General features: G+C 39.5%; 1 protein-coding gene across 1 annotated transcript in view; it reads right to left on the minus strand.

Moving 5' to 3' along the window:
• The window catches only part of LOC127422913 (SUN domain-containing protein 1-like), a 137,625-nt gene that overhangs the window by 19,857 nt on the left and 91,257 nt on the right, over positions 1-26,511 (minus strand). The window contains exons 8-10 of the mRNA XM_051666760.1: positions 17,757-18,023; positions 15,778-15,870; positions 15,595-15,668 (exon numbers count right to left, since the gene is read on the minus strand). Of these exons, the coding sequence (XP_051522720.1) occupies positions 15,595-15,668; positions 15,778-15,870; positions 17,757-18,023 (434 nt within the window). The remainder of the gene's footprint in view (positions 1-15,594; positions 15,669-15,777; positions 15,871-17,756; positions 18,024-26,511) is intronic.

The raw sequence follows: 26,511 nt of genomic DNA on the forward strand, positions 1-26,511 counted from the left end.
CGAAGTCAGCCACCTGTTTGCCTTCACTCAACAGCTCCGTGACACCTGCCGGCAGTGGGTGCTGGCTAAGGAGCCCAGCGAAGTCGGGCATGTCATCGATCTCATGGTGCTGGAGCAATTCATCTCCCGACTACCGTAAGGATCAGCGGAATGTGTCCAGTGCCACCGCCCGGCGTCGCTGGATGAAGCAGTACAGTTGGCAGAGGACCATTTAACGGCGTACCCGGGGGCCGGTGCGCCCTGTTCTCACTCTCTCTCTGTGATCCCGGCCTCGGGGTTGTATTAACCCTCCTTGCTCTCTCTCCCCTGGCTCTACCCATTCTTCCTCTCAGGTGGGGGAAGCTGCTCCCACCGGTGTGGGCATGAGGTTCGGGCTGGTCTGTTGGAGATGTGGGGAGCCGGGTCATGTCCGTGAACAGTGCCCGGTGATGGAGGTGGTGAGGTTGATCTGGGTCCCCGACACTCCACGGGCCACCCCCGATCGAGCTGGGACATCCCAAATACCCGTGAGTATTGGGGGGGTACATACCAAGCCTTGGTGGATTCAGGTTGTAACCAAACCTCTATTCATCAATGCTTGGTTCAAAATGGGGCACTGAATACAAATAACTGGGTGAAGGTGAGGTGTGTGCATGGGGATATTTACGATTATCCTGCCGTGACCATCACTTTTCTATTTCGGGGTCAAAAGCATAACATTGAGGCTTTTTCCTGCCTCACCCATCCACTAATTTTGGGTACTAATTGGCCGGCTTCTCCCGAATTGTTACAAGGGTTGTGTGTGGATGGGTCCTGTAATACAGTGAGACGGTGTGGGGTGTGCAATGCGCTGACAGGGGAGGTGGAGCCAGGGCCATCTATGTCAGCTCCGCGTCATGATGACGTAAGGGAGGGGGGGAGCCTCGGCTTCCCCAGCCCTTAGGGGAATTCCCGCTGGAGATTTTCCTCTGGAGCAGATGTAAGATGAGACACTTAAGCACACGTTTGACCAAGTAATTGATGGTCAACACCTTCAGCCACGCATTGCACTCACATCTCAATTATAAACGATAAGTTGTATTGAGTGACACTCAGACAAAAGATGCAACCCAGTTGTAAGTACCAAGGAGCCACTGGGAAATGTTGTTCCAGGCAGCTCATCATAGTCTAATGGTGATTATGGTCACTTGAGACGGGTGAAAACACCAAGCCGTCTCATGGCCCATTTCTATTGGCTGAATGTCAGCTGGTGAATCCGCCAGATTCTCCAAAAGCACCATTGCGCCCTCTTCCATTGATCGAGGTTCCCTTTGACACAGTTAGCATGGACCTCGTGGGGCCAATAGAACGGTCAGCACATGGGCATCGCTTTAGGTTGGTTCTGGTGGACTATGCAACACAATAACCGGAAGCAGTGCCTCTTCACAACATCTCAGCATGTAGTGTTGTGGAAGCACTCTTTTGAATAATCTCCCGAGTGAGGATTCCGAAAGAAATCATCACTGATTAGGCCACTACTTTCATGTCACGTACACAATGCGAGCTGTACAAATTATTAGGTATTAAATCGATTCAGACAAGTGCGTACCATCCACAAACGGACGTCTTGGTCGAACAATTAAATAAAACCTTAAAAAATATGATATGAAGAGTCCCGGCTGTATAACAGGGGAGCTCGGCTACAGGAGTTTGCACAGGAAGATAAAAGTAGTTGTATTGCTGCTCACATCGAGCTTGAAATTACTCGAAGTGGCAAGGGCCCTTTGAGATCACATGTGAGTTGGGGAAGTCGACTATGAGGTAGTGCGTATGGATAGGGGCGGGGCTCATCAAATTGACCACCTCAACCTCCTAAAACCATGGAGAGAGGCGGTTCCCAGTTCCTTGGCAACGGTAGTTCCGGAGAGGGGGGATTTTGGTCCAGAGGTGAGCCTAAAAGTCAATCAGTTCACTCTGGTCCCGTGTGGAGACCACCTCTCGCCGTCACAACGTACGGAGGTTGCCAAATTGCAAAAAAGTTTCTCTGATGTGTTCTCACCTCTCTCCGGCTGCACTAACCTCATAGAACACCACAGAGACAACCCCCGGGTAATGGTATGTAGCCAGCCCTACCACTTAACCCAACACAAGAAATAGGTATTACGGGAAGAATTAAAGGCCATGCTCGATATGGGGGTAACAGAAGAATCCCACAGTGATGGGGCCAGCCCGGTTCTGTATGGATTATAGAAAAGTCAACGCGGTGTCGAAATTTTAAGCGTATCCAGTGCCTCATACTGATTAACTTCTTGATCGGTTGGGCACGGCTCGCTTTTACTCGACACTGGACTTAAGGGTTATTGGCAGAACCCCTTAACGCCGATGTCCCGTGAGAAAACAGCCTTCTCCACACCGTTTGGATTACACCAATTTGTGACTCTTCCATTTGGTTTATTTGGGGCTCCGGCTACGTTTCAGTGTCTTATGGACTGAGTCCTCAGACCGCACGCTGCGAATGCCACTGCTTATTTGGATGATATCATTATTTACAGTAATGACTGGCAGCGGCACATGCAGCATCTGGGGCCATTCTGAGGTTGCTGCGACAAGCGAAACTCACGGCAAACGCTAAGAGGTGTGCAATTGGACGGGTGGAGGTACAGTATCTGTTTTTTTTTTTTTTGTTTATTGTTTTTTAAGGATTCTCATTAGCGGATGCCATGGCAGTCAGCTAATCTTCCTGGGGTCCAAACATGACATACTTCACATAACATTACATACACTTAATCACATATCCATTAAATTACATTACCATACTGTACTACATTTATAGAAAAGCATATATACAATTTAAAGCATTCATATACGGTACATTTCAAAGCCTATCACCCCTGAACATACAATTAGGTGGAATACTAATTAAAAAAATAAAATAAAAAATATACAAAAAATGAAAATTCATATAACCAGAACACAATATTGAGAAACTTGTCCAATTACAATATACCTCCTACTGTTCAGTCTTACATCTGCATACCAATAAATATCTCTGCATATTCTTTTTGAAGGATGATTTCTTTTTTATTAAACAGATATCAAGAGGAAAATTATTCCAGTTTGTTATGGCTCTATAAATGACAGTTTTCTTCAGAGAGTGAGTCTTTAAGCTGGGTACCACAATGTGACCATTACCAGCAAATCTGGTGTTGTGATTATGTGTGTCCTTGCAATAAACTATTTGTTTGAATAAAAATGTTGGCATCTGTGAATTAATGATGCAACTGAGAAATGAGGCCATACTAAAATAAATCTTTTGCTCAATAGTTAGCCATGAAAGAGTGGAGTGCAATTTTCCGGTGCTAGTTCTAATAGAGCAGCCCAGAAGTCGTCTGGCAGCCCTATTTTGAGCAACTTGTAATTTTGCAAAATTTTATTTGGATGCATGGCCTGTACGTGCTGCATAATTTACGGTGGAATCATCAGCATACATTGTTATACCTGCATTTTTCACAACTGAGGGCAAGTCATTAATAAAAATTTAAAACAGGAGTGGTCCCAGACAACTTTGAGGTATACCACATGCTAAACTACTACAATTTGATAGACTACCATTATAAAAAAAACTTTTGTGCTCTAGAGGAAAGATAATTCTTCATAAAAGTAATCACAGATGGGCAAAAACCATAACATTTAAGCTTATCAATTAAAATATCATGATCAATGACATCAAATGCGGCACTGAAGTCTAACATAACTGCTCCCACTATTTTTGAGTCATCAATCTCCCTCAACCAATTATCAGTCATTTGTATAAGTGCTGTGCAAGTAGAGTAACTCTTTCTGTATGCATGTTGATATTTAGTAGTCAAGCTGTTATTGTTAAAATAGTCTTGTATCTGACCATAAACAATCTTCTCCATAACCTTGCTCAGCACAGGAAGAATACTTATTGGTCTACTATTAGGCCCACTAAAAGGTAACTTGTTACCCTTAAGCAATGGAATGATTTTTCCCTCCTTCCACAGTCTAGGATACAACCCACATAGCAAACATTTATTCGATATGTGACTTAAAGTACCCGAAATGTAATCAGCAGCAATGTTTTGCACCTTACTATCAAGATTGTCTGTGCCTGAACTGCCATATTCAGGAAGAATCTTCCATCTCTAGCCTCTACACAATTGAACTGAAACATAAAATTTTTACCATACATTATTTCATAACTTATCATTTCACAAGGGTTAGAAACAGAACCACCTAGGTGCTGCCTTATTGATAAAGTTATTAAAATAGTTAGCTATATCTTGGGGCTTAGTTAAAAACATACCATCTGATTCAACAAAAGAAGCACATGCATTTTTCTTCCTTCCCATGATTTCATTAAAGGTATTCCTGAGTTTTTTACCATCATATTTATAACTTTCAATTCTTTGCCTGTAATATTCTTTCTTCTTCATTTTGTTTAATTTAGTCACTTGATTTCTTAGTTTACAGTACTTTAATCTATCCTGAACTAAACATGATTTCACTACTACCAGTTTAGCTTTCTCCCTCTGTTTCATTAAATTCTTTAAAGGTGCATCAATCCATTGGGCTGTTTTAGTTTTAGCTGTGAACTTTTTCATTGGTGCATGTCTATTTACAATTTCCATAAATATAGTCATAAAAGCAGTTAAGGAAACCTCTGGTTCATCAGCACTGTACACACATTTCCAATCAATATTTCTGACATCTTCCACAAAGTGATCTTTAACAAGTCTTTTGTATGACCGTCTGTATTCAACTTTAGCTCTTGCTTTAGGAATTTTAGCCTTTCTACTGAAAGCAACCATATTGTGGTCACTAAAACCTACTGGCACAGAGACTGTATTTGAACATAGCTCAGGGACATTAGTATATATGTGATCAATACATGTAGAGGAAGTACAGCCTGCTTGATTAGTGAAAACTCTTGTTGGCAGGGAAACAATTTGGGATAAATTACAAGCATTAATTAATGATAATATTTTTTTCTTCCATGGGCAATTACTGGCTAACCAATCTATATTCATATCTCCAAGCAAATATATTTCACTGTTCACCTCAGACACTATTGGTTTCAAGTGGAGTAGATGTACCTGAACCCACAACGCTTCTACACCAATAATCATAAGATCAGAACGTAGTTTAACAGGAAGATGGCTTTGTACAAAAATTGCTACCCCACCACCATGTATATTTCTCCTAAAGAGGGAGAAACCATTAACCAATAACTCAGAGTTCTGAACAGATGGATCTAAATTAGTCTCAGATACCGCCAATATATGAATGGAATTTGCAAGCACCAAATTATTCAAGTCATGTATTTTGTTCCTAATGCTACAGATGTTCACATGTGCAATTACCAAGCCTTTATTTGGGAGCTTTAAAGGGCTCAATGTCATTATTAGGGATAAAAAGCATCCTTGGTCGTAAAGTCAGACATTTATAGTCAGGAACTTTTTCTGGGTTTGATGATCAGCTTGTCATACCTCAACACTGCAGAATCACCCCTCTCCCAGGCTGCATGCAGGTCTGGCATTAACTCCTTCCTTTTCTTCCTAATAAGGTCAGAGTAATCTTCATTGATGTAAATCAGTGTTCCTTTAAGTTTCTTAGCCTATGATTGAATCATCTGCTTGTCCTTGTAGCGCAGGAGTTTTATTACGATCCGTCTCGGCCTACCATCATCAAACTTCCCATTCTATTTCAATATCCTTCACATTCAGGCCCAATTTATTTCCTAGTATTTCTTGTACTTTCATTTCTGACATTTCCCAGTTTTCCCCTTTTTCCCCAGGAACACCATCAATAATATTGCTCCTACATGTTTGATTTTCCAAATAGTCAAACTTTTTTTCAATCCCATCAAGGGTCTCAACAGATTTTGTCAGGTTCTTCTCCAGTTGTTTCAGTTTTTTTCCACTCTCACATAGCACTTTGTCCTGGCTCTCCAGTTTTCCATGAGCAAACTTCTAGACTAGTCTTGAGTTCCTGTGTCTCTTTAAGTGCATTATCCACTCTCCTATGCACACCTTCTGAGATAACACAGGATTTAAAGTTCTTACTTTGCTGCTCCAGCAGCTTCCTATAAAAGTCCTTCTGTTGTTCCATCATGGATTGAACAGTAGACATTGTCACCAGCTCTTCCTCTGGATATTTCTGTACTTTGGGTGGCATCTTGTTACCCAAAGAGGAGAAGGCCTCAAAATGTAGGCCTCAATCCTAAAGAACAGTAGGTCTCAAAACCAAAATCTGTTCAAAATCTCTCTTTATGAACTGCATCCACAGCTCTTTACTCAATAAATGACTTCGATAACTGTGTTTAACTTATATTAAATGAATATTTTGATTAAAACAAGTGAATAAATAAAATATCAAAAAGAGATGTCAGCTTGTATGGCGCTAGTACTCTTCAAGCGCTTGATTCAATTGTAATCAAATTGTTCATTTGGGGCATGGGCAGGTGCGACCCCAAATTGATAAAACCGCAGCGATTGTGACCTGCCCGAGTCCTAAGACCAAAAAGGAGGTGAGACAGTTCTTTTTTCTGATTAACATTTTTTATTGATTCATACAATTAACAAATAAAAGCAAAACACATTCACAGAATCAACATTTAACCACCACTATTACCCCTCTCAATCCCCAACCCCACCCTGACCCTCAAAAACATCCCTGTGGTCACACACACGCACACACACACTATTAACCACACACATTTAAAACTATGCTTCTCTCTCCACAGCCCCTCCCAGAGAGCCTTCCAAGAATGCCAAATAGCTGCCCCATTTCCCATCAAATGAATCCCAGTTCCCCAGCCTTCTACATGACACTTCCTCGAAAGTCACCACCCTCCCCATCTCCGTGCACCACTCTTGAAATGAGGGTGCTCCAGCCGACTTCCATCCCCTTAAAACAATTTGTCTGCCAATCATAACACTGGTTAGGACCCAATTTTTTATGCGTTTATGCCCTATATTGATGACCGCCCCATTGCCAAAAAAAGAGTCTGGGGCAAAATTAAATTTGAGTGCCCAATATGTCACACAAAAAACTCTGAACCTTCAACCAAAATTCTTGGATCTTAACACGCCACCAAAAAACATGGGATGCAGACTTGACATTTTTTAGAATCCTAGCCCACACTCCCTCCTCCAATACTAAGTTTAAATTTTTCTCCCATAATCTCTTGATAGAAGTTAAAGCTCCGTCCCCCAGACCCTGAATTCACAGGGAGCAATACACTGATGCCTCATGACCTTTTCCAAAAGCAATAATCACCACTCCCAGAGTATCTGCCGCTTTAGGGGGTTGTATGTTACTCCCAAAAATAGTACAGAACAGATGGCGTGGCTGTAAATACCTAAAGAACTGAGATCTGGGAATCCCAAAATGATGAACCAAATTTTCAAAGGATTTCAACACTCATATAGGTCACCGAGTGTATTAACCTCCCTCACAATCCACTCTGACCAGTAGAAAGGGGACTTAATACATAATTTTGGGTTCAGCCATATGATCGAGGCAACATTTAAATAAATGTCCGAATTAAACACTCTGGACACTTTTGTCCATACCGAGTTCAAATGCGAGATAACGGGGTGTAACTTAACTTCTCCTAATAGTTTGATAGAAAGGCTTTGCAATGGCGAAATAAGGGCAAGAACTTCCTGTTCAATACAAAATCAGGGAGGGGCTCTCTCAGGTGGAAGCGACCAATGAGCCAAATATGTATAATAATAAAACAAAAGGTCTAGCCCACTTTTGTCAATTGGCCTATGCAACTTACTGAAATGCAGCCTGGAATGTTTACCATTACAAATGAAGGACTTCGCTATGCTATCAAATTGTTTGAAATAAGAGAGGGGGACATCTATAGGGAGAGACTGTAGCAGGTAGTTGAATTTTGGAATACAATTCATTTTAATAACATTAACCTTCCCAATCATAGATAAATGTAATGAAGCCCACCTGCCCACATCGCTCAAAATCCTCTTTATTAAAGGGTCAGAATTAACTAACTAAATTACACAAATTTGCTGGGAATAAAATAACCAAATACTTAATGCCCTGTTTGGGCCACTGGAAGGTGCCAGGCTGAAAAGCCATTACCGGGCAGTATGCTGTCAGAGCCAAAGCTTCAGATTTAGACCAATTAACTATGTATCCCCAGAATTTAGAAAAGGAATTAATAATTCTGTGGAGGCAAGGCATAGAACTAGTAAGGTCGGAGACGAATAATAAAATATCATCTGCGTAAAGCAAAAGCTTATGCGCCACCTCCCGCCACCAACCCTGGAAAATCCTCCTCCTTTCTTATCATGGCTGCTAATGGTTCCAGGGCAAGACAGAACAATAATGGGGAAAGAGGGCAACCCTGTCGGGTGCACCTATCCAGAGTAAAATAATCTGAAATTAATCCATTTGTTTGTACCGCCACTGTACATATAACTTTATTATATGTACTTTATTATATTACTTTATATGTGTCTATAAAGTAACTTAATCCAACCAATTAAAGTATTCACAAACCTGTACATTTCCAAGATCTTAAAAAGATATTCCCATTCTACCATATCAAACGCCTTTTCGGCGTCAAGTGAGATGGCAGCGACCGGAGTCTGATCATTCGCCACTGACCACATGATATTGATGAAACACCTAATGTTATCAGAAGAGCTATGGCCCCGAATAAACCCCACCTGATCTAGAAGAGGTGTCATAACTTAATCTGTAAGCCAAAATATTTGACAATATTTTAACGTCTAGCTGGATATTGGAGGGTAACTCTTACATTCACTTGGATTTTTGTCCTTTTTAAGAGTCAGACTGATCTGGGCTTCCGTCATGATTGGCGGAAGCTTTACATTCTTTAATGATTCCGTATAAACTTCTAGCAAAAGTGGAGCCAATTCTGTAGCATAAAATCTAAAAAAAACTCAGCGGCAAAGCCATCTGGCCCCGGAGCCTTGCCATACCAGGGCGTGATCCAAGACTAAAATGTTTCCAATTGAGCAATCAACAACAGATGAAATGAGGGACTTAGATATATAAAAAAAATATTCTAGAGTAAATCTTATGGACTGATGAAAAATTTTTTATAGTCCCTACCAGATGGGTTCAAAAGTCTCCAAATATCTGTAAGACCAAGATTTTTACACATCCTGTGAAGCGTCAATATTGCTCTAGGGGGTTTGCACACTTTTGCTTCACAATGATAATGACTGAGTCCATCAAAAGATGAAAGTTTCCTCCCAAAATTATATCATGAGGGGTGCCAACGCCTTGCAACATCCCTTCAAGATCTATAAAAAAGCCCTAATCATCAATGTTAGGTGCGTAATAACCAAAATAAGACTTTGCCCCTGAATTTCTGCTAAAACAATAATAACTCTTCTGTTTGAGACATTTTAATTGTAGATGCTTAGTGTAATGACTCCCCTGCTCTTACTCGAGCCAGCACTAAAGAAAACATGTCCACCCCATATCTTCCCAAATTTTTCAGCTTCCTGTGGGGAAAGATGCGTTTCTTGAAGAAGAGAAATAACCTTCTTTTTATGGTGTGCCCCAAACCATTTACATTCCACGTGGAGAGAGACAATCCACTCATATTAACATTTGACATTTTGACATTGAGAAAAAATAGATTGTGTATCAACAACAAAATTATTAAGACCACATTCCAACATTAGTGCAACAATACAACCCTGAACTTCCCCCAGAACCAAACAAACAGAAAAAAGAAAAACGTGCACATTAACCCCATGCACAACAGCGCCAACTGGCGTCCATCCCTCTAAACTTAATCAGTCCATGTATGCCTATGAGAACCCCCGCGACAACCTTGCCGTCGGATTGCTCAAGTCCGGTGTTTCCGGTGAGACAGAATTACACAACAAAAGATAATCTATAAAACAAACTCCAGGCAATAGGCGGAATAAGCACAAAAAGCATGTAGATTCATCCACAAAGCTGTCCTGAATGTGTGTTACTCCACAAAACAAACTCCAACCGCTAGGCGCTCAGTTTTCTCAAAGAGTCAAATGAATGTTCAGTGAGCCGGCCCATTCAGCTGCAATGTGAGTACCACAAAATAACTTACTCCATTGACTTTATGAAGGACATTGCTTGCTGTGGGCACGTGAATGTTTTACGGCCATCCTTAGCATCTATTCTCAATTTGCACGGGAATATCAGTGCAAAAGCGACCTTCCATTGATGTCAGAGTTTCTTGCATTCCTTGAATCGATCACATTTCTCTCGTTGAATTCGCAAAGTCTGGGAACAAGAAAATGCTGTGGTTCTTCCAAAAAAGCCTTCCTTTACTCCTCGCCTCACGTAACACAATATCTTTATCGGATGATCTCAGAAATTTGGCCAGAATTGATCGGGGCCTGTCTCCCTCAGCGGATCGCTGAGCCGGAATCCTGTGAGCTCACTCGATTTCCAGCTTATGGCCTGTTATGTCAAGCAGATTCGTAAAGAGCCCATCCAGGAATTTCACTGACCTTCACTGATATCCTGACCTTCTTCGGCCTCAGGAATTCAGACGATTCAGACGTTATTCCACTGGCTACGGTTCTCCATGTCCTCCAGAATGCTCCAAATCCACCTTGGTCGCTAGCGGATTAGCAGATAATTCCCTCTCCGATGACTCCAGATAATCAATCTGTTTCTTGACATCCCCCACTCTTGTAATCACCTCAGAAAATTTAGTCTCCATGGCAGTGATCGATCGACATATTACAGCAAGATCCTCCAAGTCAGCAACGACTTTTGTCAGCATTGCCGTCATGTTCAGCATTTCTCCCGGTGAGACAGTTCTTGGGGATGGCTGGCTATTATTGAAGGTTTGTGCCTAATTATTCGGACGTCACTAGCCCGCTGACTGACTCACTAAAAAGGAGCTCCAAACCCGGTCCAGTGGACGGAGCCATGCCAACAGGATTTCACACTGGTAAAAGCTGCACTTTGTGGCGGGCCACTTCTGCATTCCCCTGATTTCTCTCTCCCTTTTGTTTTACAGATGGACACATCAGACAGGGGGCTGGGTGCTGTTCTGTCCCAAGTGGTGGAGGGGGAGGAGTGCCCGGTGCTGTACATTAGTCAAAACTCTCTATGAGAGAGACGAAGTACAGCACCATAGGAGGAGTGTTTGGCCATGAAGTGGGTGGTCCTCACTCTCCGCTACTATTTGTTGGGACGAGCGTTCAACCCTCTGTTCAGACCACACCCCGCTACAATGGCTCCACTGCATGAAGAATGCCAATGATCACCCGTTGGTTTCTGGCACTCCAGCCATTTAAGTTCAAGGTGGTCCACAGACTGGGGCACAGATGGCTGTCACGGACTTACTCTCCAGAAAAAGGGGGGGGGGGTGTAGGCAGTCCGGACGGTTCCCCTGGCCTGAGTCGGGTGGTGGGGGTATGTGGAGCTGAGGCTGTGGTCGAGTGCCCGTCTGGGGAGAGAGAAAGAGGTAAAGACATCCACCTAAGATGAACTGTTACTAATTACTGTTTGTATGTGCACAGTGAGATTCGGGGGAGATAAAAGACGGCCCAGTCCACAGAGAGGAGAGAGAGAGAGAGTGCTGCACGGAGCAGAATGTTCCAGAGTATTGCTGTACCAATTTGTATTGCTGAAAAGCATTAATGAGTGTGCCTACTGAAAAGTGGAATATATATATAGACTGTGAAGCTGTGGGAAATAAAGCCCTTTTGAGTTGGATCTCCCACTTCCTCCCTTGTCATGAAAACTAAGAACTTTGTTACAGTGCTATATATACCAAGATAAATGTTCCCTGTGCTTAAATGGTGCTTGTTTAACAAAACATGAGTGGATAATTTTCGTGGTTGTTGTTCTTAGATCATATATTCGGGTCACGAGACAATGCCCACATACCCAGATGAATTATGTCAGAAATCTATTCAAACTACCTGAAAGAATGTACCGTTTTGCTGGCAGATAAGTGCATCCTTCATCAAATACAGTACATACTCTGACAGTGCGTGGTTTCGGATGCAGAAACTGTGTTAAAATGAAAGGGCGGAAAACAATGGAATCAGAGAAAGCATAACAAAGTGCTTATACCTGAGGGTGGCACCAAAGCTAAATGAATAACTTTGTGCTGCTCAACTGAGATCAAAGATGATGAATTTGAACAAAAACAGTAGTTTATATTAACAATTCTTTTCACCCTTCTGTAAGGTAAGCACTGCTTACCTTGCTTATATGGACGACATGTCCCTGGACAACTGATGTTTGAAAATAAAGAAAAATCAAGGTAAATATTACTTGTGAGCAGATTTTAACTGGCCGTCATTTCCAATCAAGCTCTAATTTTGCCAAATTATGCAAAAAAGTGTGACTTCCATGTGGATGGAAGATGGCGCTGCAGATGGCAGCTACAGTGTGGAGCGCTCTAATTCTTTTGTTGATTTTGTTTGTTTGTCCTGTGTTTAGAAATCTTTTTCCAATCAGTTTTACCAGGGACGAACTGCTGAACATTTGGCAGCACATACCAGACAATCTTTTCCCGGTTTTTGACTATTCGGACGCTTTGCTGGACATTTTAGTCGGAGATGCAGCTGTGTTGTTTAAGAGACGCAGGCGAGGTCAAGCTCTGGTGCGCTGGTCAAACTCCATCAGCGCGGCTTTCGAAGAGTTGAGGAAGTTCAACCTGCCACAGGCGCTGCTGATACAGTTCTACTCAGCAGTCATTGAGTCTGTCCTCTGCACTTCAGTAACTGTCTGGTTTGGTGCAACTACGAAATCGGATATCAGAAGATTACAAAGGACAGTTTGGACTGCAGAGAGGTATTGGTTGCCCCCTGCCCTCCCTTCAAGAACTGTACATGTCCAGAGTGAGGAAAAAGTCTGGAAAAATCACTCTGGACCCCACTCACCCTGCCCACTACCTTTTTGAACTGTTGCCTTCTGGCAGGCGCTACAGAGCACTGAGCACCAGAACCGTCAGGCACAGGAACAGTTTTTTCCCCTCAGGCTATCCATCTCATGAACAGTTAAAATTGCCCCATTGAGCAATAATTAATGTGCAATATACAGCTTAGTCTTTTTATATTTATCCAACATACCATACCTCTTCTGCCATTACATTCCCTTGCTTCTGTATATTGTATTTGTATACACACACACACACATATATAGTCCTATTGTGTATTTCTATATATACACTATTTTCTATTCACTTTTTATTTTTATTCAATTTTTTTCTTGTTGCTGTATTGTTTGTGCACTGGAAGCTCCTGTCACCAAGACAAATTCCTTGTATGTGTAAGCATATTTGGCAATAAAGCTGATTCTGATTACTTAATTGTGAGTATTTAGGACACCTAAAATGTTAGCTACATAATTGGCCTTTGCAAGACAGAGAAGTCTGCTATTTTATTTGAAAAACTTAATAAGAATTCTATGGTGGAATTGGAAATGATGATGATGGAAATGACATTGAACACAATATAGAATGAGAGATGTACTGGATATGACACAGTGGTGGGAATTTATGACTTCCAGAAAAAAAAAAAAAAGAAACAAAATCACATCTCCTGTGATGCATGTATATGAAAGGTTGGACATTGTTGGTAGACAAAATGAAATTGAGAGTGTGAAATGTGTTTTATCAAGATTTTACTTTCTAGAAGTCCACTGTGCTAAAAGTGCCCGAACTTGAAGAAAATTACAAATAAAATACCTAATGGCACTTTTCCACTGCACCTTACGGTTCGACTCGACTCTGCTCGCTTCCTTTTCTGAGCTTGCTTTTCCACTGCAGTTTAGTGCAGCCTCAACGTGGGTGGGATTATAGGTTGATCGTCATAGTTGCGCAGCCTCTACTGCCGTGACATCATCTTAAACGCGACACAAACACACAACAAAGGAGCAATGGAGGATATCAAAGGAATGGTGTTCTTGATTCTCGGCATGTGGCTGTTTTTCATAGCAAGACGACAAACTTAGTTTCAAAAGAGGCTGACGGCAACAAGACAAAATACCGCTAAAAAAAACAGGAGAGTTTGGGAAATCATACACCAAAGCGCAGACGAGGACATCAAAGCTCAAAGACGATGCACGAGGGTAAGCTAACCTGCCATCTAGCTTATAGCAATGACACTGGTAGTGATGATTTTCTCTGACCAATCAGTGACCTGCAGAGTTTTGATGTCACATTTAGTATCAGCTCACTTGGAACCTTGACCAAGGTGGTACTAAAAAAAGTACCAGGTACCAGGTACTATCCACAGTGGAAAAACCCCAAAAAGCAAGGAGAGTCGAGTCAAGCCATACCGTACAGTGGAAAAGCCCCATAAGTGACCTTAAAATAAGTTTTCAGAGTAACAAAGACTTATATCCATAATGTGCATTTCTGTAGCTCAAATCGGGGATGGATTCTGTATAAAATAAAAATAAGGTTAGGCGGATTTTGCCTAAAAACTTCTTCTGTGCACACAAGTACGTAATTATTAGTGAGACTCAATAACTGCTGAGGTGTTAAAGCAGGTTGAAGATAATACAGTGTTGCTGCAGAGTTTTTTTTAATCAAATTTAAGAATTAAGACCCATTTCAAGACCTAAACAAATAAAATTAATACTGTATCCCCATACCAAAACAAACCAACACAATCTCAAAATAAATAATGTAATCACAGACTCTTACTTAAACAAGCAGGGGAACACATTCAACATGTCCTTAACATTGCTTATCAGTAAAACAGGGTAGGCTATATTCAAGTTTAAAATCCTCAAGACAGGTTTTCCTCATATATATCACATTAAAATTGGTTTACGTACCATTACATAAATAGATATAAATTAGAGGTCGACCAATATTGGATTGTGCTGATTCAATAATATGTTGAAAGAAAGCCAGTTAATCTGGCAATATTATTTTTTTTAAATTGGTAGCCTATATTAAATGTTCTTAGTCTTTACTTCCTGAGATGGGGAGGGCCAGACAAAGGCTACAAGAGTCCAAATTTTATTAAATTCCAGATGCACTTTATAATAGCATGTAACTTTTAACTTTAAAGGCACTTTAACTTTGAAATACACCGGGGACTCTTATTTTGAAATGTTTGCATTTCACTGCTTCCAGCTGCTCATTCAAAGAAATAAGGGATATAAAATGTGCACTCCTACTATAATCTACAACATATTACAATATAAACAATTAAAAGCAAACATTGTCATATTTCATCAACACTACATCATCATCATCAACAGTTGATCATAAATTAGCGATAATGATAGTTTGTCATAAATTTCCGATATGGCTTAATGATTGTGAACTGCTCTGCAACAGCTGGAAACACTCACAAGCCCCTGCGTGCTTGGAGAAAATACAACAGTGCCGCATTTTCACTTTGAAGGACGCAGCGCATGCATTTATTTAATTAAAACATATTCTTTTGAAGTTTGATAATCACATTTGGTCATATCACGATTCCTGTCTTTCCGCCCCCAAATTTAAGACCTCGTTAAATAAAAATGTATACTTTTTTGTATCATTTAAGATATTTAAGACTTATGTCCTTAAATTTGGGAAAACTGAACTTAAGACATTAACAATTTTAAGGATCTGTGGGAACACTGTAATACCTGTCGGGCTCTGGGATGGGCAGCTCAGCCTCAGGCACCTTCATCTTGGCAGGCTCTTGTTTTCTCTGAAGCTCCTAAATAAAATGAATTTAAAACAATATGCAACATAACACATGCTAACTGTGCAGTTAGTAATATATAAACCATGTGGCTTGTGTATTCTGTGCACAATGAGCATTATACCTCAGTTTTGAAAGCAAGTGTCTGCAGGAGAGCCTCCGCTTTAGCAAGTCGAGTGTTCTCTGACTCACGCTCTTTGGTGTGCGTTTCGCGACGCTGCTCACAGAGGAAGAGATTGGATCTGTTATTAACTTTCGACCTGCTAAACAAGGTCTCTTATCAAGAAGACTCAAGCTCAAAATTAAGGATGGCTCACTTGTGTTTTTATTAGTGCTCTGAATTGACAACATTTTAAAATCGAATTAATTGCACAGTTTTCTGTGATTAATAGCTATTAATCATGGTACATTAAAACAAACATTAAAATATAATCATAAATATACTTTCTACTTTGTCTCAAATAACTTGCAAGAAATAGGACAGTCATCATTTAATTTATTTAAATATGTTAAAATGTTTATTTTTTTTGTGGATAGACACATTTTTACAGGAATCTTTAATTCAAGTATATGTTTACATGCCATAAAATCAGTGGAAATGCTGTAAGATTTATAGACAAGATAAACTTAAGTGGTCCTTGGCAAATCATTATTAGACACTATACATACAAATATAAAACAAACTGAATGCAGATGTTAAAAATCTCAAAACTATTATTTTCTCTGGCTGCCTTTCAGTCTATATCACGCACACGCTGGGTCTCTCTCGTGTGATTTCGTTTTAGAATCTGGTTCAGGTGACAGTGAGTTTTCGGGCAATACAAAGAGATACGGCAGCTTGCCCGTATCTCTCCCACACCTGGCTCACAGCTTGCGCCTTACAGGTGAAGTTTCCATTCTCCGTACAGTAAATCTGCTCCCAGATTGCAGAATACATGCTTCAAAATGTAATTTTTAACTTATTCCGTTAGATTACATTACTGACGATGAGTAATCTAAATACTTTGGATTACTTTTTCAGCACTGGCAGATTTTTGAAAAACATGAAAAAAATCTGCCAGTACAATAAAACAAAATACACTTATATAAAAATGACATGCTCTGAGAAAGCCTAAATGTCTTATGCAGTGTAACTTCTCAAGTAAATTTGTTAAGGATTTATTCTATTTTTTTTAAAGAAAAAAAAAAAACAAAAAAAAAAAAACAGTAATATTGTTGTAGTACATCTTTGCATTAATATCAAAGGTCTTACTAAAGGAAAAATATCAAACATGGATTTTCTTGATATAATTAATTATAAAATATAACTCCTAACAGGAGCATCTTATGGCTAGAAATACAATTTTACCTTGACTTAATGCTAAATATTCAAATGGAAATTTAAACAAGAAACTATTTCTGATGCTCCAAACTTACTTTAAAACCCCACAGAGTGTACACAACAACAACTTCCGATTGTTTGTGGATTCTGTTCATAGAATGAGATAAAAAAAAATATTTTATTTGTAGCTTTCTATATGATGCTACATGCTACATTGGTTAGTATTTCTCATTAGCATCCTTTAGTCTTGTAAAACAAAAAACTCAAACCGCATACAAAACTGACAAACCATAGAGCCTTGTTATCATGTATTTATTTGTATTGCATTTATATTTCATCTGTCAGAGCGTTTTCATTGCTATAGATCCTCAATGGCGTCAGATACACCCTTTCACTCATAACAGTATGAGAGCGCCCACTGTTGGTCATATAAATATAACACGGTTAACACATTCCACTTTACCCTCTGTTCAAATGCTCCTCAGATCGCTTTATTAAAGCATTTATACTTATAAAAGTATAAATGTTTTTCAACTGAGTAGACTAAATATAAAATGAAACAAATGACAATAAAATGCAAAGTAATCTCTTCAGTATTCAAGATAATTTTTTATAGAAACTGTATTCTGATTACCAACGATTAAATTGTAAATGTAGTGGAATATTCTTTTCATTATGACATTATTTTCATTAAACATCTGATTAAACAATCTAGATATTAATTGCTTTAACCAAAACAAACTACAAAGGGTCTTGTGTTAGACACTATGCGAAGTTCTCACCTGTTGTGTGTGCTTGGCCTCGTTCTCCACCTCTCCCTTCAGGTGGCTGAATCTCTCCTCCAGCATGTCACCGATCCACTTGCCCATGCTTTCTCTGTCAGTATGCCTGTGCAGCTCTACTCGCAGTGTGTTGTAAAGACTCAATACTTCTGTGTGCTGCTCTTCCTGTCTGAGCAAAGCACCCGCCACTTGATCCCACAGCTGAACCATAAGGTCTTCCAAACGTGTGAGCCTCTCGGAATCTGCCGTCGTTAGAACAGAGTCCCGCTAAAACATGAGAGGAGAGAGAGAAAGAGACAGTTCCACCAGTCAACTTGATATTTTCCCATCTCTAGACATCTACAAATTGATGTGAAATCTGGATGTTATGAGGTTATATATGGGAGAGTGGGGTAAGCTACCACTTTTCCAAATGTCCTCTAGGCATGGATGATACAACTAATAAAAAGGTACAATTAAAAGGAAGAGGTTAAACTAAGAGGGTGTATACTAGTAGCTAACATTAAAAGTGTCTAATAACAGTGCCATCAAAATATAACTTCACAAATATGAGTGACAACATTTTGCTGCACATTCACATTTTCATAAATTTACACGTGAACAGCGAAGTAACACTTAAGAAACACAATGTCTTTAAATGTGGTTTATCAATCAGAGTTAAGATTCCAAATGATCTGTTTTACAATTTAAAGGCCTTTGCGCACAAAACGTGAATTTTCGGTGTGATTAAAATTTTGAATCAAAACAATGGATTTCTACAAAGCCATTCACACCTGGAGCGAGCATTCGTGCTCCAACAAAGCAAGCTTTTTACTGTGAATTTACAGTTTTAACTATTAATATTATTTTTTACATTAGATTCTTTCTAATCACTCGTCTTTCGTATTGCGATTTCATGGTTGTTTTGTAGTCCTTTCAAATAGTTCATCTCATCCATGATGGACGAAGGGTAGACCAGCTAAAAGCGTGCATTCTGCAACTTACCGTACTGGGGTAAAAATGCTTGTTGATTAGGGCCACCTACTGTAAACCTACTGAATGTGTTAACAGTGATCATACACCTCACTTTTAATGTGAAAGGCCATTCGTTAGCGATCTGTTTTGCATTATCACATCACCTCTGGTGTGCAAAGGCCTCAAACCATTGAGTCTATTTTTAAGTGTTATTTAATATGTTATTTGATAGGTTCAAACAGCTTAAGAAAGAAATTCAAGCACTTTTAAAGCATTTTCAAGGTACCTAAATCATCTTTTTCAAGCACCTCAAAGCTTTAAATATGATCCAATTCTAAATGTTAATTTACAAAAATGCAATGATAAAGTATCCTCTGTGATTTCAAACATTGCCCAATCTATAAAAATTTCAAGAATTCCCTTAAACCCAAAGACAGCTAAGACTGGAATCCTTAATATGATTACAACAAAAGTCTTGCATTAACACATAGATACAGTAGGCAACACTGGTTATCTATAGAGTGTGAATTACCATGGGGGAAAACAAATCCTGATTACTGTAGTTACATTGAAGCAAGATGGCACCGGTGTGTGTGGCTTGCCCTCTGCTGCACAACCTGTTTTTTATATTTGTCCTCATGTTGTTATTGTCCCTGTTAATACAAAATACTACCTCTGTGTTGGTATATAACCACCAAACACTCTTTAACATCCAAAGCTCTAATGAAGATCTACTGAAATCAGAACTGAGAGGATTACATTCCTGTTCTCCCCCACTGGTGTCGAACCTTCCGGCGAGTGCGCGCCATCTGCTCTGTGCCCTTCCTCTAAAGAAACGCCGCAGATTACGAGGAAAGCGGGGAGAAATATTAGTGAAGCTGAAGGCATCCCCGGTTTTAATCTTGGGAACGCTATGCCGGTCGGGTTTTTCTCCACGTGGGTGGGAGTGTGACCGCTTCGCATCCCAGCGCTCACTGGAAGCGCCGCTTCAGTGGATTCGGCCCATTGTTCCGGACTCGTCCAGCGATGTTTACATTAGCCAGTCACCTCATTTTTTTACGAGGGGAAGTTAATCCACAAAACCTTCGCCTTCTGCGTCATGAATCGCAGAAGGTCAATGACTCTTCGCTGGATTACAATCAGCCACCAATCAGGTTGGCTCTGATAAATGCGAGATCGATGGTTAATAAGACTTTAATTTTAAATGATTTTATCACCTCTTGTGACCTAGATTTTTTACTTGCTACAGAGACTTGGCTAAATGTTGAAGATATAAGCCCCTTTTCAGAACTTGTACCTCCAGAGTATGCATTTTTTAACTGACCTCGGAGAAAATGGACGGGGTGGTGGTCTGGCATCCATTTTTAGAAGTAAGATTAGTTGTAATTTTGTAAAGACGGAGCTTTATTCAAGCTTTGAATTGCAAGTATTTTTATTGGATCTGGTGAACCCTGTAGTGTGCGTGGTGGTGTGCCGGCCCCCCAAATTCAACGGAGTTTATTGATGAATTCATGAACTTTTTAGGGGGTATTGTCCCCAACTATGATAGAATACTAATTGTTGGGGACTCATGTATGCTGTCCAACGAACCCTATGGCTAAAGAATTTTTAAATCTTATTGATTATTTTGGTTTCGACCAACTGGTGAAAGGCTCTACACATATTCGTGGGCATACATTGGACCTTGTCTTGTCTCTTGGTTTGTCAATTTGTGATATTGAAATATGTGACTGTAGTTTTGCTGATCATAAGCCTGTTTTGTTTTCTGTCCCTCTTCCATACCAACCTGTAAATGTCTACTCTTCTATTTGCTGGTCTCGTATATTTAGCTCTACCTCAAATGGAGATTTTACTGCTGCTTATAAAGAGGCACTACAATCCTCAGAGTTCTCACCGAAGAGCATGTTAATGTTTTTAATTCCACCTGTACAAAGATTTTGAAGCTCCCCTGAGGATGAAACATGATAAACCCAAATCAGCCCCTTGGTTAAATGATGATATCTGCTCTTTAAGGCAGTTATGCAGAAGATCAGAACATAAATGGAAGGACAAACTTCAGGTGTCATATGAAATCCTAAGAGACTCTCTATCAAAGTTTCAGAAAGCTGTGAAAGCAGCAAGGTCTTAATATTTCTCTGATGTTATTGCCAATAATTGTCATAGACCTAGAGTGCTTTTTTCAACCATAAGTTCTGTTATCAATCCACCTGTAAATATGTCCCTTGATATGTCCCCAAAATTATGTGACCGCTTCCTCAACTTTTTTGTTGATAAGATTGCAGAGGTCAGATCTAACATCCAGCAACCTGAGTTTGAACCATTGGTTCCTCTTTTAGATCTGGCTACTCTATCAATTTGAACCCATCTCTTTTCACACTCTTAAAGAGATTGTTGTACATCTGAAGCCAACTACCTCACCTCAAGACATTATTCTGACTCGATTCCTGAAACAAATTATAGACACTGTTGGTCCTAGTATATTATCCATAATAAACTAAAGCTTGGTCACAGGGACTGCACCAGAGTATTTTAAACATGCAGTTGTGCAGCCTCTCCTTAAGAAACCTAATCTTGACAGGACAGTTCTTTCTAATTTTAGACCTATTTCTAAATTACCTTTTATTTCTAAGATCATGGAGAAAGCGGTACTTGCTCAGTTACAGACTTTTTTTAGATACAAATAACATTCTTGAAGTATTTCAGTCAGGTTTTAGAACTTATAGCACTGAATCAGCACTTTTAAAAGTTTTTAACAAAATTTTCTTAACTATTGACGCAGGAAATCTGGCGATTCTGGTGCTGTTAGATCTTAGATCAGAGCGTTCTCATTTCTCGCCTTGAGCGGTGCATGGGTATTTGTGGAAATGCTCTTAACTGGGTCCAATCATACCTCTCAAATAGAAGTTTCTCAGTTCGTCTTGGAGAATTCTCATCTGTCTCGGCCCCTGTTATTTGTGGCATTCATCTCTGTACATGCTTCCTTTAGGAAGTGTGTTTAAGAAACATGGGGTATCATTTACATTCAGATGATATCCAAAATTACTTAGCACTGAAAACTAATAACAGGAATGCATTAGATCCCCTGCTGGCCTGTCTATATGGTGTGAAATTGTGGATGTCTTTAAACTTTTTAAACCTCAATGACTCGAAAACAGAGATAGTTATGTTTGGCCCTTCTGAGATGGCTGGCTCTGTCAGTGTTAATTTGGGACATTTGGCCCCTTAAATCGTCAGTTAAAAATGTAGGCTTTGTAAGTGACAGTGCACTTAAGTTCGATAAACAGATAAATGAAGTCGTTAAAACAATTTTTTTCAATTGAGACTTATCTAAGGTAAGCCTTTCCTGTCTTTTAAGGATTTTGAAAAAGTTATCCATGCTTTTATTTCTGCTCACCTGGATTATTGCAATTCCCTTTATATAGGAATAAACAATGCTTCCCATGCAAGACTGCATAGACTGATAGTGTAACGTGTTTCATCAGAAAGTGCGTCGAGGATGTTTTTCTGACCAAAACAATACGGATCTACCCCAACCAGAAACCATGGGTTAACAGCGATGTTCGCGCGGCACTCCACTTTTAATTCCGGGAATGCGGAGTAGCATTAACAAGCCAGTTATGCCCTCCGCAAAACTATCAGAGCAGCCAAACGCCAGTACAGGGACAAGATTGAAGGACAGTTCAACACCACCGACTCTAGAAGCATGTGGCAGGGAGTTAATATCATCACGGACTTTAAAGGGAATAAAAACTCCGCAGAGCTGTGTTCTCAGCCCGCTCTTGTATTCCTTGTTCACACATGACTGTGTGGCAACACTGATGATGAGGTTTGCTGATGATATGACGGTGGTAGGTCTGATCACTGACAATGATGAAACAACCTACAGAGAGGTGCACACACTGACACGCTGGTGTCAGGATCACAACCTCTCCCTCAACGTCAGCAAGACCAAGGAGCTTGTGGTGGACTTCAGGAGAAAAAACAGAGAACACAGCCCCATCACCATCAATGGAGCACCGGTGGAGAGAGTCAGCAGCTTCAAGTTCCTCGATGTCCACATCATAGAGGAAATCACATGGTCCGTCCACACTGAGGCCGTTGTGAAGAAGGCTCATCAATGCCTCTTCTTCCTGAGATGGCTAAGGAAGTTTGGAATGAACCACCACATCCTCACACGGTTCTACACCAGCACTGTAGAGAGCATCCTGACTGGCTGCATCACTGCCTGGTACGGCAATAGCACCGCCCACAACCACAAAGCTCTGCAAAGGGTGGTGCGAACTGCCAGACACATCATCGGAGGTGAGCTTCCCTCCCTCCAGGACATATATACCCGGCGGTGTGAGAAAAAACTCGGAGGATCATCAGAGACTCCAGCCACCCGAGCCATGACAGCTTCTTCCCCCAAGCAATCAGACTTTTGAACTCTTGATCTCTCACGATCAATATACATCAGCACTGCACTTTATTAATCTTATTATCTCACAATGGACTGTCATAAATTATATTCTCTCAACAACACACTGGCAACTGACTATCAACCGACAGCCTGAATGTCAATATAGTACAATACAACCTACTGTATATTTTATATATACTTTATATACTATTTTTATTGTATGTGTATTCTATATTATGTGTATGTGTATTCTATATTGTGTGTATTGTATACTGTACATTGTATATTATTATTGTGTTGTGTAATTATGTGTATATTAGATATGTAAATTGTGTTGTGTAAATCCGATGTTTATTGTAAATTGGTATATGTCTCATCACTGTCATGACTGCTATGTTGCTCTGAACTGCACCCAAGACTTTCACCCACTGTTGCACTTGTGCATATGGTTGTGACAATAAAAGTGATTTGATTTTTATTTGAAATGGTCCAGAATGTTGCAGCCAGACTGCTGACAGGGGCCTGTAAGTGTGAGCATATTACTCCTATTCTACGCTCTCTGAACTGGCTGCCAGTTCGATTTAGAATTGATTATAAAATACTTTGTTTTTAAATCCCTAAATGGACTAGTGCCTCCCTACCTTGCTGACCTGTTGCATATGCACAATCCTCAGAAATCCCTCAGATCGTCTGATCAGAAGCTCTTGATACTCCCTAGGACTAAATTGAAGGTGAGGGGCGACCATGCTTTTGCGGTAGCTGCCCCTAAATTGTGGAACAGTTTACCTATTTATATTAGATCATCATCAACAATACATGATTTTAAAACTAAGTTGAAAACATTTTTTTTTTTTACCTTGGCTTTTAATAAATCCTAGAGGTTGTGCTTTGTATTTCTGTATTATTTATGTGTTCCGTGTGTATTATATTGCTATATTTACCCTTTTGAATGTACAGCACTTTGGTCAACATCTGTTGTTTTAATTGGTGCTTTATAAATAAACATGAATTGAAATATCAAATAGATTTGTCTATTTTTAAAGAAAATTTGTGTGTTTCACTTCAAATAAAAGCAAAAATTCTACAACTGATATTTTGTCCCCAGCTATTTGAATAAAGGCCAAAAGAAGACTACTTTGAAAAAAATACAAGCTAGTCAGTGACAAGATATGAGATGCATGTGCAATCACACCTCTAATCATGCACATCTGCAGCAGAAATACATTTAGTGTGATGGGATTGTTTACCCCCACATAAGATGTGACTGCAAATATGTGACCGATTTGAAGAATAGTATGTTATTATTAACATTTTGAGTAATTTCAGCTGTTCTGACAGATAAAATATGTAAGGGATAATTGTATACACCCAAGCTTGGGCACACATTCAACAAGGCCTTAGAACATGTAACACTGCTTATCAAACTGGGTTTCTGCAAGTTTAAAAATAATCAAGTCATGTTTTCCACTTAATGAGTTCATGGAAGAAAAATATAAATTTGTGTTAATCATATTAAAATTGGTAAATTTACCAACATATCAATACATATCTGATGAATAAACAATATTTACCTACATATTATACTAAATTATTTAACAAAGCATCATACATGTAAGTCCATTTCAAAAGCAAACTGAAATATTATACTACTGTAATGTAATATTGAATGACTACTTCAATGTTAATTTCACTGTAGTACAACAGTAATATTTCTGTTGTTATTTCATTACATTCACACAGCATTTTTTCTATTAAACCTTCAAGCCTCTCTTTACAGTAAACTGAAGAAATTTGTATTTCTTGCATAGTTTTTTTTTTTAAACATGCTCCTCGTTTACGATGTGGTGAAATACCAGATCCTATTCTGTTCCACAGTGTCACGTTATTACAAGAATCATTTTAATAAAGTGAAAATAAATTTTTTTCGTAGCACTTTGCATTCTCAGTGCACATTATAGTAAAATGCACCGCACACTGATAGCAACCAAACTCAGAACATTACAGAAACGGATGGAGTTTGTTTGGGCTGTTCGTTGTTTGCGAGTCACTGAGACAGTGGCTGTACTTGGACCATATTAATCCAGACTATAAGTACATTTATTTAATTAAATTACATTCTTTTGGGGGTTTAATAAATCACGGTTCTTGGAGGGATGGGGGGGCAGTGCACCCATGTCAATAGGCCTGGCCCCCCTAAACTGGAGTGGTAGAATGGTAAGTGTGGTATTCTCATTTTCCATCCCATTGAAAGTTCAGTGAACCCACATCATAATAAATAGACCAAACAAATTATATTTAAGCAAAACATCAATACTTTATGACTGCATAATAATATTTAGCGGGGTAAAGTTGAATTTAAGTTCAATATGAATTAAATATTCCCTTGTGGTTCATAGAGGTCATCTGAAAAGTCCACACACTGTGCTAAAATGTCCCTGGTGTCCAAGTGTTCAATGCAACTGCCTTGCATGTTCTGTCTTAAACACTAATTAAAAAAAAAAAAAAAAACATTTACACATTCAAAATATTGTAAATTGTATGCATAACTTACACTTTAATTGAGTTAATTAATAAATGACTTGACACCTCTAATGTTTTAGTGCTGTGGCTGAATTTTCAGACGGTCCCTTACAAGCGCTAGTTAATGAAAGCCCAGCGGACCATTTTTAGGCATAATTCTCCTGCTACAACAAGCATTGACCTTTTGAGTTCAATGTTTTATGCCTGAATGATATAGAAATATATTCTTTAACCTAATTGTGCCAATGAAATCGATGTGAAATTGTCGGCTCCAGAGAGCGCGGGTAGGAAAAACCGAATATCAAACGAATAAGGAGCCAACAACTTCTGGAGATAAGGTAGAAGTGGAACCCTTATAAACCACCCCACTAAAGCCCAAATAAATGAATTAACTTCAGTGAGAAAGGCTCTTATAAGCTCACCACATCAATGCACTTCAACCTAATAATATATACAGATTAATATTGGTACTGTTGGGTACGGGCACAAGAATAAAAGCAAACGCGCAACTACATTTTTCATAAGCCTGTTTGTTTATATATTTTAAAATAAAAAAAATGTTACTCAAATTTGGTGAATCTTTGGTTGTCTTTAAAAAAAATTTCATGTCCGCAAATATTAAAACAGCAAATTATGTTTTATATGTGTACAGGGGACATTTAAGGTATAATACAGTTGCCCCACTACAAGCACACCTGGCCCCCCAGTCAAAATGGTCTAGAACCGTGATGTTACATATCGATTGTAAATTATCCCAAAGTAAATTAAAGTTGTAACGAAATCTTTGGCTAAGTGCTGATAAGTGCAAACTTCCATTGACGTTTTATTTTGCACACTTAGATGTTTGATTTCCTTTTTGTTGAACGCTCCTCTGCATAGAGA

This window comes from Myxocyprinus asiaticus, chromosome 32 (genome assembly GCF_019703515.2).
Source record: "Myxocyprinus asiaticus isolate MX2 ecotype Aquarium Trade chromosome 32, UBuf_Myxa_2, whole genome shotgun sequence".
Lineage (NCBI taxonomy): Eukaryota > Metazoa > Chordata > Actinopteri > Cypriniformes > Catostomidae > Myxocyprinus > Myxocyprinus asiaticus.